The sequence below is a fragment of the Tachyglossus aculeatus genome, chromosome 1, assembly GCF_015852505.1.
Source record: "Tachyglossus aculeatus isolate mTacAcu1 chromosome 1, mTacAcu1.pri, whole genome shotgun sequence".
NCBI lineage: Eukaryota > Metazoa > Chordata > Mammalia > Monotremata > Tachyglossidae > Tachyglossus > Tachyglossus aculeatus.
In genome coordinates this window covers 169,541,602-169,554,644 of record NC_052066.1, presented here as the reverse complement: position 1 = coordinate 169,554,644, position 13,043 = coordinate 169,541,602, and the positions used below count along the sequence as shown (strand labels likewise).

General features: G+C 59.3%; 2 protein-coding genes and 1 long non-coding RNA gene across 5 annotated transcripts in view; 2 read left to right on the top strand and 1 right to left on the bottom strand.

The window, feature by feature from the left end:
- The window catches only part of TMEM63C (transmembrane protein 63C), a 30,097-nt gene extending 25,168 nt beyond the window's left edge, over positions 1-4,929 (top strand). The window contains exons 21-23 of one of the 2 annotated variants that reach the window (XM_038763639.1): positions 466-537; positions 1,718-1,793; positions 2,489-4,929. In XM_038763639.1, the coding sequence (XP_038619567.1) occupies positions 466-537; positions 1,718-1,793; positions 2,489-2,700 (360 nt within the window). In that variant the 3' untranslated portion in view covers positions 2,701-4,929. Of the gene's footprint in view, positions 1-465; positions 538-1,717 lie in introns of both variants that reach the window. The other variant, XM_038764261.1, reaches the window with a different exon arrangement.
- A 2,848-nt stretch (positions 4,930-7,777) lies between these two features.
- On the top strand, positions 7,778-13,023 carry LOC119950147. The gene is made up of 5 exons (XR_005457345.1): positions 7,778-9,399; positions 10,137-10,308; positions 10,527-10,637; positions 11,732-11,940; positions 12,984-13,023. It is a non-coding gene; the product is annotated as an uncharacterized LOC119950147 (long non-coding RNA).
- NGB (neuroglobin) overlaps positions 10,295-13,043 on the bottom strand; it is a 30,482-nt gene continuing 27,733 nt past the window's right edge. For both annotated transcript variants that reach the window (XM_038771456.1, XM_038770638.1), the window contains exon 4: positions 10,295-10,610. In XM_038771456.1, coding sequence (XP_038627384.1) covers positions 10,476-10,610 — 135 coding nt within the window. In that variant the 3' untranslated portion in view covers positions 10,295-10,475. The remainder of the gene's footprint in view (positions 10,611-13,043) is intronic.

The window sequence follows — 13,043 nt, the reverse complement described above, 5'->3', positions numbered from 1 at the left end:
GGGTCAAGGGGATGGATGTGGGTGTGTCTCCCTGGTTCCCTCCCACCCTCTCCGTTGACCACGCACCCACACAGGGCCGGCCGCCTGCCCCGTTCCCTTGGGTTTCCAGGGGGTGGGCCGGCTGATTCCGTACCCCGAGCCGGGGGCGGGGATGCTTGCGAGCCCCTCTCTGCCTTCCTGAGACGGTGCTCTGGGGCGATGGGGGTAGAGATGGAAGGGAGAGAAGAAGCAGGGGTCAAAGGGACCCACAAGTGAGAGCGAGCCGAGGCATGGCAGGTATCTGTTCCCCTCCCCTTGGGGTTGGCCGTTGCTGACTCACAGGCCAGATCTCAGACCGCGGCCCAGGAAACCCCGACAGGTAGCTAAAGGCCAGGAATGGGGGGCCCTGGGGGCCAACGCAGGGAACGGGCAGTTGCCGTGGGACCGAAAGAGCCCTTCGTGGGTCACCTGCCCCTTCCCCTGCAGCTGTCGGAGCAGTCTGAGGGCGTCTTCAACGACACGGAGAGAAGCAGCGTCTCCTCCACCCCCAACTCCAACGTGAGTAGCCTCACCAGACCCCGCCCCGGGTTTCCTGCTGCGGGGGCCGGGAGGGAGGGGGTGTCAGGGGAGGGACACGATCCCCGTGGTCGTCACCCCCACTCTCTTCCGACCAGCGACTGCCTGCTGTCTTCCTTCATCCAGATGACCATGAGCCTTAGGGCCGTTGGGCAGGAGATGGGGTGGGTTTCAAGGGCTGAGTGGGGCGTAGGGGCTTCGTGTTGGGCCTTGAAGAAGCAGCGGGTCTCCGTGGACAGAGCCCGGGCTTGGGAGTCAGAGGACGTGGGTTCTAATCCCCCCTCTGCCACTCGTCTGCTGTGTGACCTTAGGCAAGCCACTTAATGTCTCTTTGCCTCAGTGACCTCATCTGTAAAATGGGGGTGAAGACTGGGAGCCCCATGAGGGGCAACCTGATTACCTTATATCTACCCTGGCGCTTAGAACAGTGCTTTGCACGGAGTAAATGCTTAGCAAATACCACAATTATTATTATTAACTTCTCTACGCCTCAGTGACCTCATCTGTAAAATGGGGGTGAAGACTGGGAGCCCCATGTGGGGCAACCTGATTACCTTATATCTACCCTGGCGCTTAGAACAGTGCTTCGCACGGAGTAAATGCTTAGCAAATACCACAATTATTATTATTAACTTCTCTACGCCTCAGTTACCTCATCTGTAAAATGGGGTTTGAGACCGTGAGCCCTATGTAGGGCAAGGGACTATGTCCACCCTGATTTGCTTGTATCCACCCCCTAGTGCCTGGCGCACAGTAAGCGCTTAACAAATACCATAATAATTACTGATGATGGTGGCATTTATTAAGCGCTTACTATGTGCAAAGCACTGTTGTAAGCGCTGGGGAGGTTACAAGGTGATCAGGTTGTCCCATGGTGGGGGCGAGGGGGCTCACAGTCTTAATCCCCATTTTACAGATGAGGTCACTGAGGCACAGAGAAGTTAAGTGACTTGCCCAAAGTCACACAGCTGACAGTTGGCGGAGCGAGGATATGAACCCCTGACCTCCACGCTGCTTCTCATAATAATAATAATAATAAAATTATTATTATTAATATCAAGCTGGTGGGGAGGGGGAGCAGTATGCCGTAGAGTGTGATTGGTGAGGTGAACCCCGAATCTGAGCCCCTCCTACCGTTCTCCCTCCCCGCCGCCGTCCGCAGGTGTTCGTGGCCTCGGTGCTGCAGGAGCCGGAGATGAGCCTGACGCCCGCCACCTCCCCCGCTCATCAGTCCTACGGTACCATGGGCAGCCAGCTGGAAGCCCTGGAAGGCGGGGAGGAGAAGGAGGAGGAGGAGGAGGAGGAGGAGGAGAATGGCCTTCAGAGCCTCGAGACAGAGCTGGAGGGAGCCCAGAAAGAGTTCCAGGAGGGGGCCGAGCGGGAGGGCCAGGCCCGTTACCACTAGCCGGGACCCAGGCTCTCCTGCTGCCAGGCAGAACGTGAGCGGGGCGGGAAGGGTGCAGGAGAGAGGGAGAAAGGGGGAGAGAGAGAGAGAGATCCTGCCTTCCTCCTGCCCGCCTCATCCTCCCGAGCCGCCACCTTGTATCTGGGCACTGGCAGGAGGGGAGGGCCCGGCCCTGCCGGCCGACTGGAGACCAGAGGAGCCTGGACGGGGATCCTGACGGCCCTCAAAGGGAGGGGCGGTCAGTACCCGCACGGAAGATCCGGCCTCTCTCCTCCCTGAAGCGGGGCTGGAGAGTACGAGACGGGGAGGGAGAGAGAGGCCCCTGAGAGAGCCGAGGGAAGAACCGCTTCCTGTCCACTGCTCTCGACTCCCAGCCGCCTTTTGCAGCCCCCATGCTGGCTCCCCCGCATCCCGTCGCCCCCCTCCCCACCTGTTTCCCACCCCGGTCCAGGGGGACCTCTGCCTCCCCGGGCCTGAGGGACCAGCGGAGCCAGGGCCGACCCTCCTGCCCTCACCTCCGGCCGGCAGGACGAGTGGCTAGGAGAGGCTTCCCTCAGGCTCCCGGGAGTAGAAGGCATCCCAGAGGAAGGACCCAGCGGAGGAAGCCGTCTTCGCGCCCCGCGGCAGAGCCGAGAAAGAGCAGAGAGCAGGTGCCGCGGCAGGGGCGGGGGACCATACCCGCCACCCAGGCTTCCCCGGGGACGGGAGGTGAGGATGGGGAGTCACCTGTAGCTCCCTAGAGGTCTTTTCATTAAAGACCCGCCAATTCCCTGGGCTACCGCCATCCCGCACTGGCCGGCTCCTCCTGGGACCCTTCGGGGAAGAACCCAGCCCCCTGGGCCCACCCCCACCTCCCTCGCGGACCCCCCAGGCACCGGGCCGCTGCTTCTCTTGGGCCTCAGCCCTCTTGCCTTTTCAGCCGCGGACTCCCGAGAGCGGGCCAGACTAGGGCAGCGGTGAGGGGGTTCTGGGTCTTCTCCTCACTTTGGAGGCGTTTCTAGGAGCTGCCCGGTCCTCGGCGTGAGGGGCCGGTAGGAGAGAAGGCTATCCTTGTCCCCTAATCGTTCTCCTCACCATCCTCTCCTCGGGCAGAGCCGACCTTCTGTGGTTGCGGGCACGAGCCCAGCGCCAGGGTGGCTTCTTGTGTTTCCCGCGTTGCCAGATCTCTCGTCTTTCAGCTCTCTGTGCTTTCAGTGCTGGCGGTGTAGGGGAGACAGGAAGGCGACAGTCACCCGGCCCCGCAATGGAGCCCTCGGGCTTGCTCGTGTTGGGGTGAGCCCGTCTGACCCCAGCCCCGCTGGAGGGGACCCCCTCACTCTCTTCCCTCCCTCGGCTTGAGTTTCTCGCTCAGAGGGAGGCGAGGGAAGGGGGCGACGGGGCTCAGTTCCAGCCAGAGGCGGGGAGAGGTCGCATCCCAGACCAGGGGAACTCCAGTAAGCTGTAGACTTGCTCCCCTGAGCCTCATCTGGGCCACAGGGGCCTCAACCTCTGGGGCTTTTCGGCCCCAGCTCTCCACCGCCATGCAGTGTTGGAAGCTCTGGGGGGGACGGGCTGGGGGGTGCCCCAGAGGACAAGGCCGAGGGCTCTACAGGGAAAGTGCCATGTCGGTCTGTCCTTCTCCCCTGCCAAAGAGCGTTCATCTGAGAGCTTGGCACCGGTGGGGCACCTGGGAAAGGATCTCAGCTCCTGCTTTGCATTCCTTCCCGCAGCCCGGCCCCGCTTCCCAGCTGGCGAGCACCATGGCACCGCTAAAACTGGCCCCCCGGAATCAGCCTCTCCTTGTCCGTTGGGACAAGGGGTCTCCCCATTGCTGCCAACCCAGGAGGAGGGGCCATGCTGCCCCCGAGTCAGTGCCCCCGGCTATGCTAGGCTCCCGGGCTGGGTCGGCAACCGTTGCCCCTCCTCCTCCCCCAACAGTCAGTGGCTTGGGGTGGGGAGAAGTGGGGCCAGTGGCGACCAAGAACCCGCTCAGGTCCCCAATGGAGCCCAACCCAGGGCGAGGTGAGCCTTCCTTTCTAAGCCAAAGCAGCCGGGGAATCGTGGGCTTACGGACTTGGACCAGTCGCCCCAGAAGCATCTTAGACAAGGGGCACTGAGGCCTGGCGGAGAGGGGCCAGCCAGGCCCACGGCCGTCCCTGAGGCCTCTGCCCTTCCGTAGACTCACTCGTTGCACTGCCCCGTTCCCCGCTCCCCAGGACTCACCCCATCAGGGCTCGAGTTGCTGGTTGAGGGTTGAATTAGTCTCCCTTTGAGCGTCTAACTTTCTGAACTGCAGGCCCTCACTGGCAGCCTGGGCTCACTTAGACTCCTTTTAGCATCACCAAGTAGGCTAACAGCGGGTCAGGTCCAGCTCGGGGGAGAAGGAAAGAGCAGTGGGCGACCAGGCTTCTGGGTTCTGATGCGTTCTTCGTTTCCCCCAACCGCCCCCCCCGTCTGTCTTCCAACTCCTCACGACGTGTACACCCCTCCTCTCCCACCTGCTTCTTCCTCTGCATCCCTACCCCATCTCTCCCCCGACCCCCGCCTTCATCCGGTCACATCCCCTCCTCTGCCCGGGTAAATCCGTCCGTTTAGTTCAGGCCCTGGTCGACCCCACCCTCCAACACCCGTCCGCTCCTCTCCCTCCTATCGGCACTTAGGCAAGTCTGAGTACAGTTGGCCGTTTCTACTTCCGCGGGGGTGTCGTGGGGAATGATGTGTGGACACTGCTTGGACTGATTATCCCTGTGGAACCCTCCCAGGACTCCTGCTGTCTTGCAATCCCTGGTGCAGGCCCCCTCACACCCCCCGCCTCTCTCTGCCGTGTCTCTGGAAGCAAAGTGCCTGTTTAGCATCCTCCTGTCTGCTGGGGGCTCTGGGGTGGCGTCCGACTCCCCCTTAGGCGTCACCACCGTCGGAATGTGCCCGAGCTCCATTCCTTCTTGTTATTTATCGCTATGACCGTGCCTTGAATAAACCAACTGCGCCCAGCCCCTCCTCTGGCTGTGTGTGGGGGCCGGGACGGGGCGGGGAGTGGGCCCGGATTCTGCCGCACCCGGGAGAGGCTAGGACCGCCTTCTCGTCGCTTGCCTCACCTGGGCGGAGAGGCTTCCCCGACCCCGGGATGGCTCCCGCCAGAGCTGCGGGCCGCACGCCGCCCGTCGGAGCCGGCCGGGTCCCCGTTCGGCACGTCTGCCGGACGAAGAGCCGCCGGGGCCTGGGATGAGCACCATTTTCCAGAGGCCTCCCACCCCCACAAAGGAGGTAAGTGGCAGGCGCTACCGTCCGCGGTATACTATGTTACAGGAACGTGTCCTCCGCTTCCTCCCCACCACGGTGGCTAGGAGAAGAGGCAGGTGTCTGGTCCACGGCCTGATTTTTCTCTGCTCTTCTCCTTGCCCGGTCGCCGGGGTGACACCCCCTCTGAGACCCTCGTCCCCTTTTTTTCCCGCCCAAGCGCCCAGAGTCTGGAGGGAGATGCCCAAGTCTACCTCTGTAAGCACCAGGTTGGAGATGAGACGGGAAAATCCTTCTTCCACCTGTGGGCAACTCCGTCCCAGTTGGGAGGGGAGGGGGAAGAATGTAAGGTGGAGGCAGAATGCAAGCCGCCACTGTGGAAGGTGAGGTCGGTCAGTCCATCGATGGCATTTATTGAGTGCTTACTTTGTCTAGAGCAGGCGAGTACAGTACAGCAGGGTTGGTAGACGTGTTCCCTGCCCATGAGGAACTTACAGTCTGTCATCTCATCCATCCCTCCACCCCCGACAACCGGGAAGAATTGCACATAACATCCAGTCAGAGGAGATTCTGTCCCGCTTCTTAAAAGCGGATTCTTCCACCTCTCTGGGAATTATTTCCAAGCCACACGGAGGAGAAAAATGGAATACTCAATCTGAGGCTTGGTCCAGGGCCTCCCGAAGGCGGGGTGTTCGGAGTTGGGCTGGAGCACAACTTCCCAGCTTGCCTCCCTCCTCCCATCCATCAGCCACCGTCCAGGCCCAGGGAGCAGGAACCGATCTGTGTCCGCGGAGAAACTGCAGTCACCTCCCTTGCTGACCTCTCCTCGGGGTCGTCTTGGGTTTCCCGGGACTAGATGTTGAAAACCCGAGAGTGGCAGATTTAGAAGTGGGGAGGGCCGCGTGAACTGGGGGCTGGCAAGGTTCAGCGGATGGAAGTCGTTCAGGCCCTCTCCACCCAACACGTGTGCACCCGTGGCGTGCCTCTTTAATGTCTGGGAGGTTGCCCGGCCCGGCTGAGCTTTCTGACCCCGTCATGGCACCGTGCTCGGCGTGAAGGTACGAGTCCCTCCTCGCCCTCGCTTGTGAATTCCATGCTACGGCCTCTGACCTTGTGTTCGACAGACTGCCCGGAAACGGCCCCGTTTTCCCCAACGGTCCGAGAGGCCCGTGGGAAGCGTGAAACCCTGCTGCTCTCAAGGTGGGCCGAAGGCTGTGCCTCTCTCCCTGCCCTTCCCCCTGCCCCTCCACCGGTGGTCTTCCCTCCATCCCTTAGGGGAAGGTCGGGAACCTCTGGAATACCTACCTGAGAGGGTGTCCACTGGTAGCGATAAAAAGTTCTGCCTGTCATCGTGTCGGTCGGAGTCTCGGGAACCCGGGCCGCTGGACACCAGGATTCCCGGTGCTCAAGGCTGGGAGTGGGAGCCAGGCTCCCGTCCGCTAGGGAAGCAGCAGCCAGGTAGGTACCTCACGTGGCTTGCGGGGTAGAGGGAGGCCAAATGGACCCTTCTCTTTTCCCTCCCTTCGCACGGGGCCGGAGCGGGCGGTCTCCTGGGGAGAAAGGGGGACAGAGAACTGAGGCCAAGGGTGGGCCTGGGACTGGTTTTGAGGTTCAAATCCCTCCAACCCTGCCTTGGAAAAGGGAATGACCCTCAGGGAGGGAGGGGAGGAGAACTCAGGGCCAGTGCAAGGCTCACTCAGAGAGGTCACGATTCACCCTTTCCTTCCACCTTTCCCTCAGACGTTTTCATCCATTCTTGGGGGAGCGTTGGGACGTCACCGGTGGGTGGATGGGGGCCCAGCTGTTGGATCTGAAAAGGCAGCTGCCTATCCCAGTTCGGGGCCTCTGGGAGGAGGTGGCTGCTCTGGGGCTCAAGCTCTCGGTCTCTTCCTGGTCATCCAACGCAGGCCACTCTTTCATACGACACCCTGCAGCTCCTCCCGTGTGGAACGAGAACCCTCTTTTAGCCAAACCAGGGGGATGGGACAAGTCCCGTGGCCTAGTGGAAAGACCCCGGGGCTGGGAGCCCTGGGTTAGAAACCCCTCTCTGGCACTTGGCTGCTGTGTGACCTTAAGCAGGTTTTTGCCCTCTGCCTCAGTTTCCTCCTATTTAAAATGGGATTCAATCCCCGCTCTCCCCCCACACCCAACTTTTTTTTATGGTATTTGTTAAGCGCTTACTATGTGCCAGGCACTGTACTAAGCACTGGGGTGGATACACGCGAATTGGATTGGACACAGTCCGAGTCCCACATGGGGCTCGGTCCTAATCCCCAGTTTACAGATGAGGTACAGAGAAGTTAAGTGATTTGCCCAAGGTCATACAGCAGACAAGACTAGGCCATGCTATTTCCCTTCTCTTAGATTGTCAGCTTCATGTGGGACAGGGATTGGGTCCAGCCTGATTATTCATACCTACTTCAGGGCTTGGCACATAGTAAGCCCCTAACAAATACTAATGATAATAATTACGGTATTTCAGCGCTTACTGTGCGCCAGGCACTGTTCTCAGGTAATCAGGTTGTCCCCCATGGGGCTCACAGTCTTCATCCCCATTTTACAGATAAGGTAACTGAGGCCCAGAGAAGTTAAGTGGCTTGCCCAAGGAGACAAGTGGCAGAGCCGGGATTTGAACCTCTGTCTCCCAAGCCCGTGCTCTTGCCAATAAGCCATGATTGTTGTTGTTATGATTGTTAATAGTACTTACAGACCAGCCACTGGCTAGAGAGATGATCCTTTGTCTCAGGTAGGTCTTGTGTTTCAGGCAAGACCAGTGAGGTGATCAGGTCCTGGGCCTGAATTTTAACTGGACCTTTTCCAGGCCGTTGGCTCTCTAGCCTTGCCCCTCCTGCTGAGGAGTCGGAGATCCCGCTGGAAGCCCAGCGTGGGGTGGTCAGCCACGGGGTCCTGCCTGGATGGATCGGGCTGGAGTCGGTCACTCAGTTAATCACATTTATTGAGCACTTACTGTGTGCAGGGCACTGTACCAGGCGCTTGGGAGAGTTCAACATAGCAGACGGGGTCATTGTTTGTGGGCTCTGCGGAGGGAGGATGTTCCAGGTCAGAGGCGAGAGGTTGGCGGCGAGATAGACGAGACTGAGGCACTGTAAGAGGAGCGAAGCGTGCGGTTGTAGCAAGGTGATTTGCCCAAGGTCAGAGTGGTTCCAGTCCAGTGAGAGGAGCGTGCCCAGGCTGGGCCTGGGAGAGGACAAGGGAAGGTGTTCTATTTTCCTGTTTTCCTGGAGGTAGCCCTGGCAGGCCCGGCCTGGCTCGGCTGAGCTTCGGGCGGTACCGGCTCCCGGGTGGTCACAACCTCCCCCAAGATGGGGGGGTCCCTTGCTGGGAGGAGGGCCCGAAACCCATCCGGCTTTCCTGGGGTCCAAGGTGCTAGGAGTGGCGGGGGCCGGGCCCAGCCCAGACGCAAGTCCCAACCCGAGGACTTAGGACGGGAGCAGACGCGTCTGGCCTCGGACACATCGCCCAGCCCCTTCTTACCGAGGGGCACCACGAGAAGACGGGTTGGGGACCGGGGTGGGGGACCCAGCTCTCTGCACCCCATCGCGACTGTCCAAGGCAGCATCTCCTGCCCTGCCACCTTGGAAGCTCCAACTGTTTCCATCTGTCCTAGGTCGCGCCTCCGTCTCTTCCCTTAGCCCTCAGAGCAGCTGGAGTCACACGGGGAACCTGCGGAGGTCACCCAATAGGTGGTTTCTCTCATGGCTCGATGGCATCCGATGATGAGAGGATACGGGGGATTCACAAGGCACTTTTCAGGAGTGATGAAAAAGAACTGGAAAAGCTGTTTTGGAGCCCAAGGAACCCATTCCAGACTTCACCCATCCCTTGAAGGAACAGTCATATTGCGATTGGTTTCCGTGGTGCTGACTCCCACCGGCTCGGCTTCGGGACCCCCGGAGCCGGAAGGATCTATTACGTGAGTAACGTACACGTGTATACACACACACCCCTTCGTTCTGAGATCCTGAGGCTGAAAACTGGTTCTGGGAGTAACGGAGCCAAAAACTAGGATACGTGGAAAAAGCCGGGAGCACCTGTTTTCTTCCTGCCCTCTATTTTGGGCTCCGGGACCCCCCACACGTTAGACGGAGAAACCGAGGCACAGAGGACACTGCCAAGGCCTGCACAGACGGCAGCTCCCACTTTCTCACCTCTCAACCCCCGAATGGTGTGCTCTTCTCCAGCGCATCCACGGGCATGAAAAGGTAAGGCCGAAGCCCCAGAAAGGGGCGGGGGGGGTCTAGTCAAAGCTGAGGCTACTCTCCAGCATCAGCTTCCCACAAGATAGCCCTGGGGACTGGGCCCGGCCCTCCGTCCTTTCCACCCCGCCACCCCCGAGATGAATAGTTCAGGCAGGGAGGTGAGGTGCACACAGAGAGCTGGTTTATTTGGCAAAGGGGCGATGCAACCATGGCACACAGCAGATGTCAAAGCTACGGTGGCAGCAGGAGGGAAGGGGCTGTTGGCTCAAAGGTGGGCAGGAAAACTGGCACACACACACACACCCCCTCCGTCCCCCCAAGCTCCCGTTCATGGCCCGCAGGCAGAATCTCCCTTCCCCCTGTGCCCGGCGGGGGCCGTTCCCTTTGGCCCTGGGAAAAGACAGTAGGATGGGCAGAGAGGCTGATGGGGGCTCCCCCTCCTCATTCTCTGTGGCAACCTCCCTTCTGCTCCCCCTTGGCCTGAAATTGGGCTTATAGGTCAGGGCTGGTGCTTCCTGCCCCGTAGGAAGGAAGGAAGGGCGAAATAGGAGAGTCAAGAAAGGGAAAAAAAACTCGAGGAGGAGGTGGTGGTGGTGAGGGGCACGATAAATGAATGCCCTGGGTGGGGGGCAGGGATCTTCCTGATCTAGGGCCTGCCGGGGGTGGCCCTGCTCCCCACCCTCAGGCCTGGGCCCGTCTCTCTGGTTCCGATTCATGTCTCTTTTTTTCGCCTCCAGCAGAAATTAAAGGCAGCAACTATCACTGAGCCTCAGTACAGACCGAGGGAGGGCCTAAACCTGAGCAGCTGAGCATCCCAGACCTCCCTCCTTGGGGGAAAATGCACTTCTCCTGCGTCCCTCCTCTGTCCCGGCCTGCCACTTTAAGCCTGAGGCTGCGCAGACCCAGAGCCAGGTGATGGGCCGAGGCGAGGGAGGGAATGGGGGGTGTCGGCTGGAGCCCCCTTGCCGAAAGGTTGCCGGGGATGGGGAACGCAGGGCGGTTGGGTGGGAGGGCACATCCAACAGAGGCGGGGCGCGCGGAGCCGGGGGAGCTGGCGGGGGAGAAGGGGGTGTTGGGCTCTACTCCCCGCCCCAGCCGCGACTCATGGCGTGCACCACGGCCGCAAACAGCCGAGTCCAGGCCTCCCGGGTGGCGGGGCCGAAGGCGGGGCCCAGGCACTTCTCCAGCATGTACAGCAGGGACTCGCCCACCGTCTGCGGAGGCAAGCGACACGGGCACAGGTCAGTCTGGGGGCCGGGGGGCAGGGGGGCCACCACACCCTACCCTCAAACCAGCTCCTCCCTGGCCCAACTGACTCCTCCTCTAGGACACCTCTAATAATAATAATAATGATGGCATTTATTAAGCGCTTACTATGTGCAAAACACTGTTCTCAGCACTGGGGAGGTTACAAGGTGATCAGGTTGCCCCACAGGGGGCTCACAGTTTAATAATAATAATGATGGCATTTATTAAACGCTTACTGTGTGCAAAGCACTGTTCTAAGCGCTAGGGAGGTTACAAGGTGATCAGGTTGCGCCACGGGGGGCTCACAGTCTTAATCCCCATTTTACAGAGGAGGGAACTGAGGCACAGAGAACTTAAGTGACTTGCCCAAAGTCACAAAGCCGGCAATTGGCGGAGGCGGAATTCGAACCCATGACCTCTGACTCCAAAGCCCGTGTTCTTTCCAGCTTCTCTAGACATCATAATAATAGTAATGACTGTGGTATTCGTTAAGAGCTTACTATATTGCCAGGCACCGTACCGAGCGCTGGGGCGGATAGAAGCAAATCGGGTTGGACTCAGTCCCTGTCCCACAGGGGGCTCACATTCTTAATCCCCATTTTACGGATGAGGTAACGGAGGTACGGAGCGTGAAACCCCCCCCAAGAATGTCCCAGTTGAGTCCCACGTCTCCTCCCCTACAGCTGGGCCCGCCCCGCAGGGGAGAGCCAGTCCCCAGGCCGCGGGACAGGGGACGGCAGGCGGAGAGGAGGAGTCCGGCTTCTGGGCCGGACTCTTTCAGCTCGGTTTGCCGTCCGGACCTGAGCAACTCCAGTCAGGGCTGAAGAGACCCAAAATGGTGGTTTTCGGCCCTTAAAACCCCTGCCTCCTTCTTGCCCCGTGCTCAGAACGGTGGTTGGATGGGTGGGGTGGCAGCAGGCTGCTCCTACTCTTCTCCCTTGGATAAAGAGGGATGGGGGGCAGCTCTTTGGCCTGGACGGGGACCACTTTGGGTGGGGGGGGGCTCACACCTGACCCCCGAGCGGAGGTCGGCGGCACTAGCTGAGGAGCTCCTCCGCTTCTCACAGGAAATGCTGCATTTTCCCAGCTTTTCTACTTAGGGCAAATGTTTGGATCCCGGCGCTCAGACAGACAGCAGCTTGCGAACTCTACGTGCCCGTGCGACGGACGGGCCTTGGAGATGCCCCCCAACTGGGGCAGTTCACAGACACACGGGGATGGAGTGAGGATAGGGGGCCTCCCCATTCCAGCTGGGACCGGCCTGGAAGAGTCCCAGACTGCTTCCACATCTGACAGGTCACATCCTCCCTCAACTCTCCCCTTCTTCCCTCCCTCCACAGTTTCTTCCACATGTGACAGGTCACATCCTCCCTCAACTCTCCCCTTCTTCCCTCCCTCCATGGTTTCTGGGCCTGGTGACCTTTCCTCAACACCCCCAGAGAGAAACGTATGGAGATGCGCAGAATCAGAGACATGTAGAGACGTAGTCAGAGAGACCTGTCCAGAGAAACATGCAGGGACGCAGTCAGAGAGACCTGTCCAGAGAAACACGTAGAGACGTAGTCAGAGAGACCTGTCCAGAGAAACATGTAGACACAGAGGTACAGAGATGTATGGAAGGGGAATCGTAGACACAGAAGTGCAGAAATGTTGACAGGCATAGAGAAACAGAGGCACTGAGACGAAGCCAGAGAGACGCGAAGAGCCATCAAAATGTAGATAGAAGTTTAGAGATGTAGATAGAGGTATAGGGAGGTAGACAGGCTTCTACAGATGTAGAGACATTGGCAGACAGATTTGTAGTCACCTAGGGAGAGGCCGAGAGATGTAGCCAGACACATGAAGAAATGTACAAAGGTGTAGAGATAGACGTGGATGCAGGTACCGATGTAGCCAGACGTGTACGGACTTAGCCAGAGACATGTAGGGACAAAGAGACACAGATTGAGGGATGGAGGCTTAGAGGTAGAGTTATAGAGACATAAACAGATGAACACACAGAGATGGAGATGAAAAGACACGCAGAGACCCAGGTAGAGGCATAGCGATGGAGCCAGGGAGATGGGTAAAGCCAGTCGGAGAGGTATGTAGATGTGTAGAGGCGTAGAGATGTTGCCAGGGACATGTAGCCAGAGATGTGCAGAACAGCATAGGGACAGAGATATTTAGAGACAGAGACGTAGAGGTTAAGAAACTTAACTATAAATAATAATGACGGTATTTGTTAAGCGCTTACTATGCGCGAAGCACTGTTCTGAGCACTGGCGGGGGGGGGGGGGGAATACAAGGTGATGAGGTTGTCCCACGGGGGGCTCACAGTCTTAATCTCCATTTTACAGATGAGGTGACTGAGGCACAGAGAAGCCAAGCGACTTGCCCGAAGTCACACAGCTGACAAG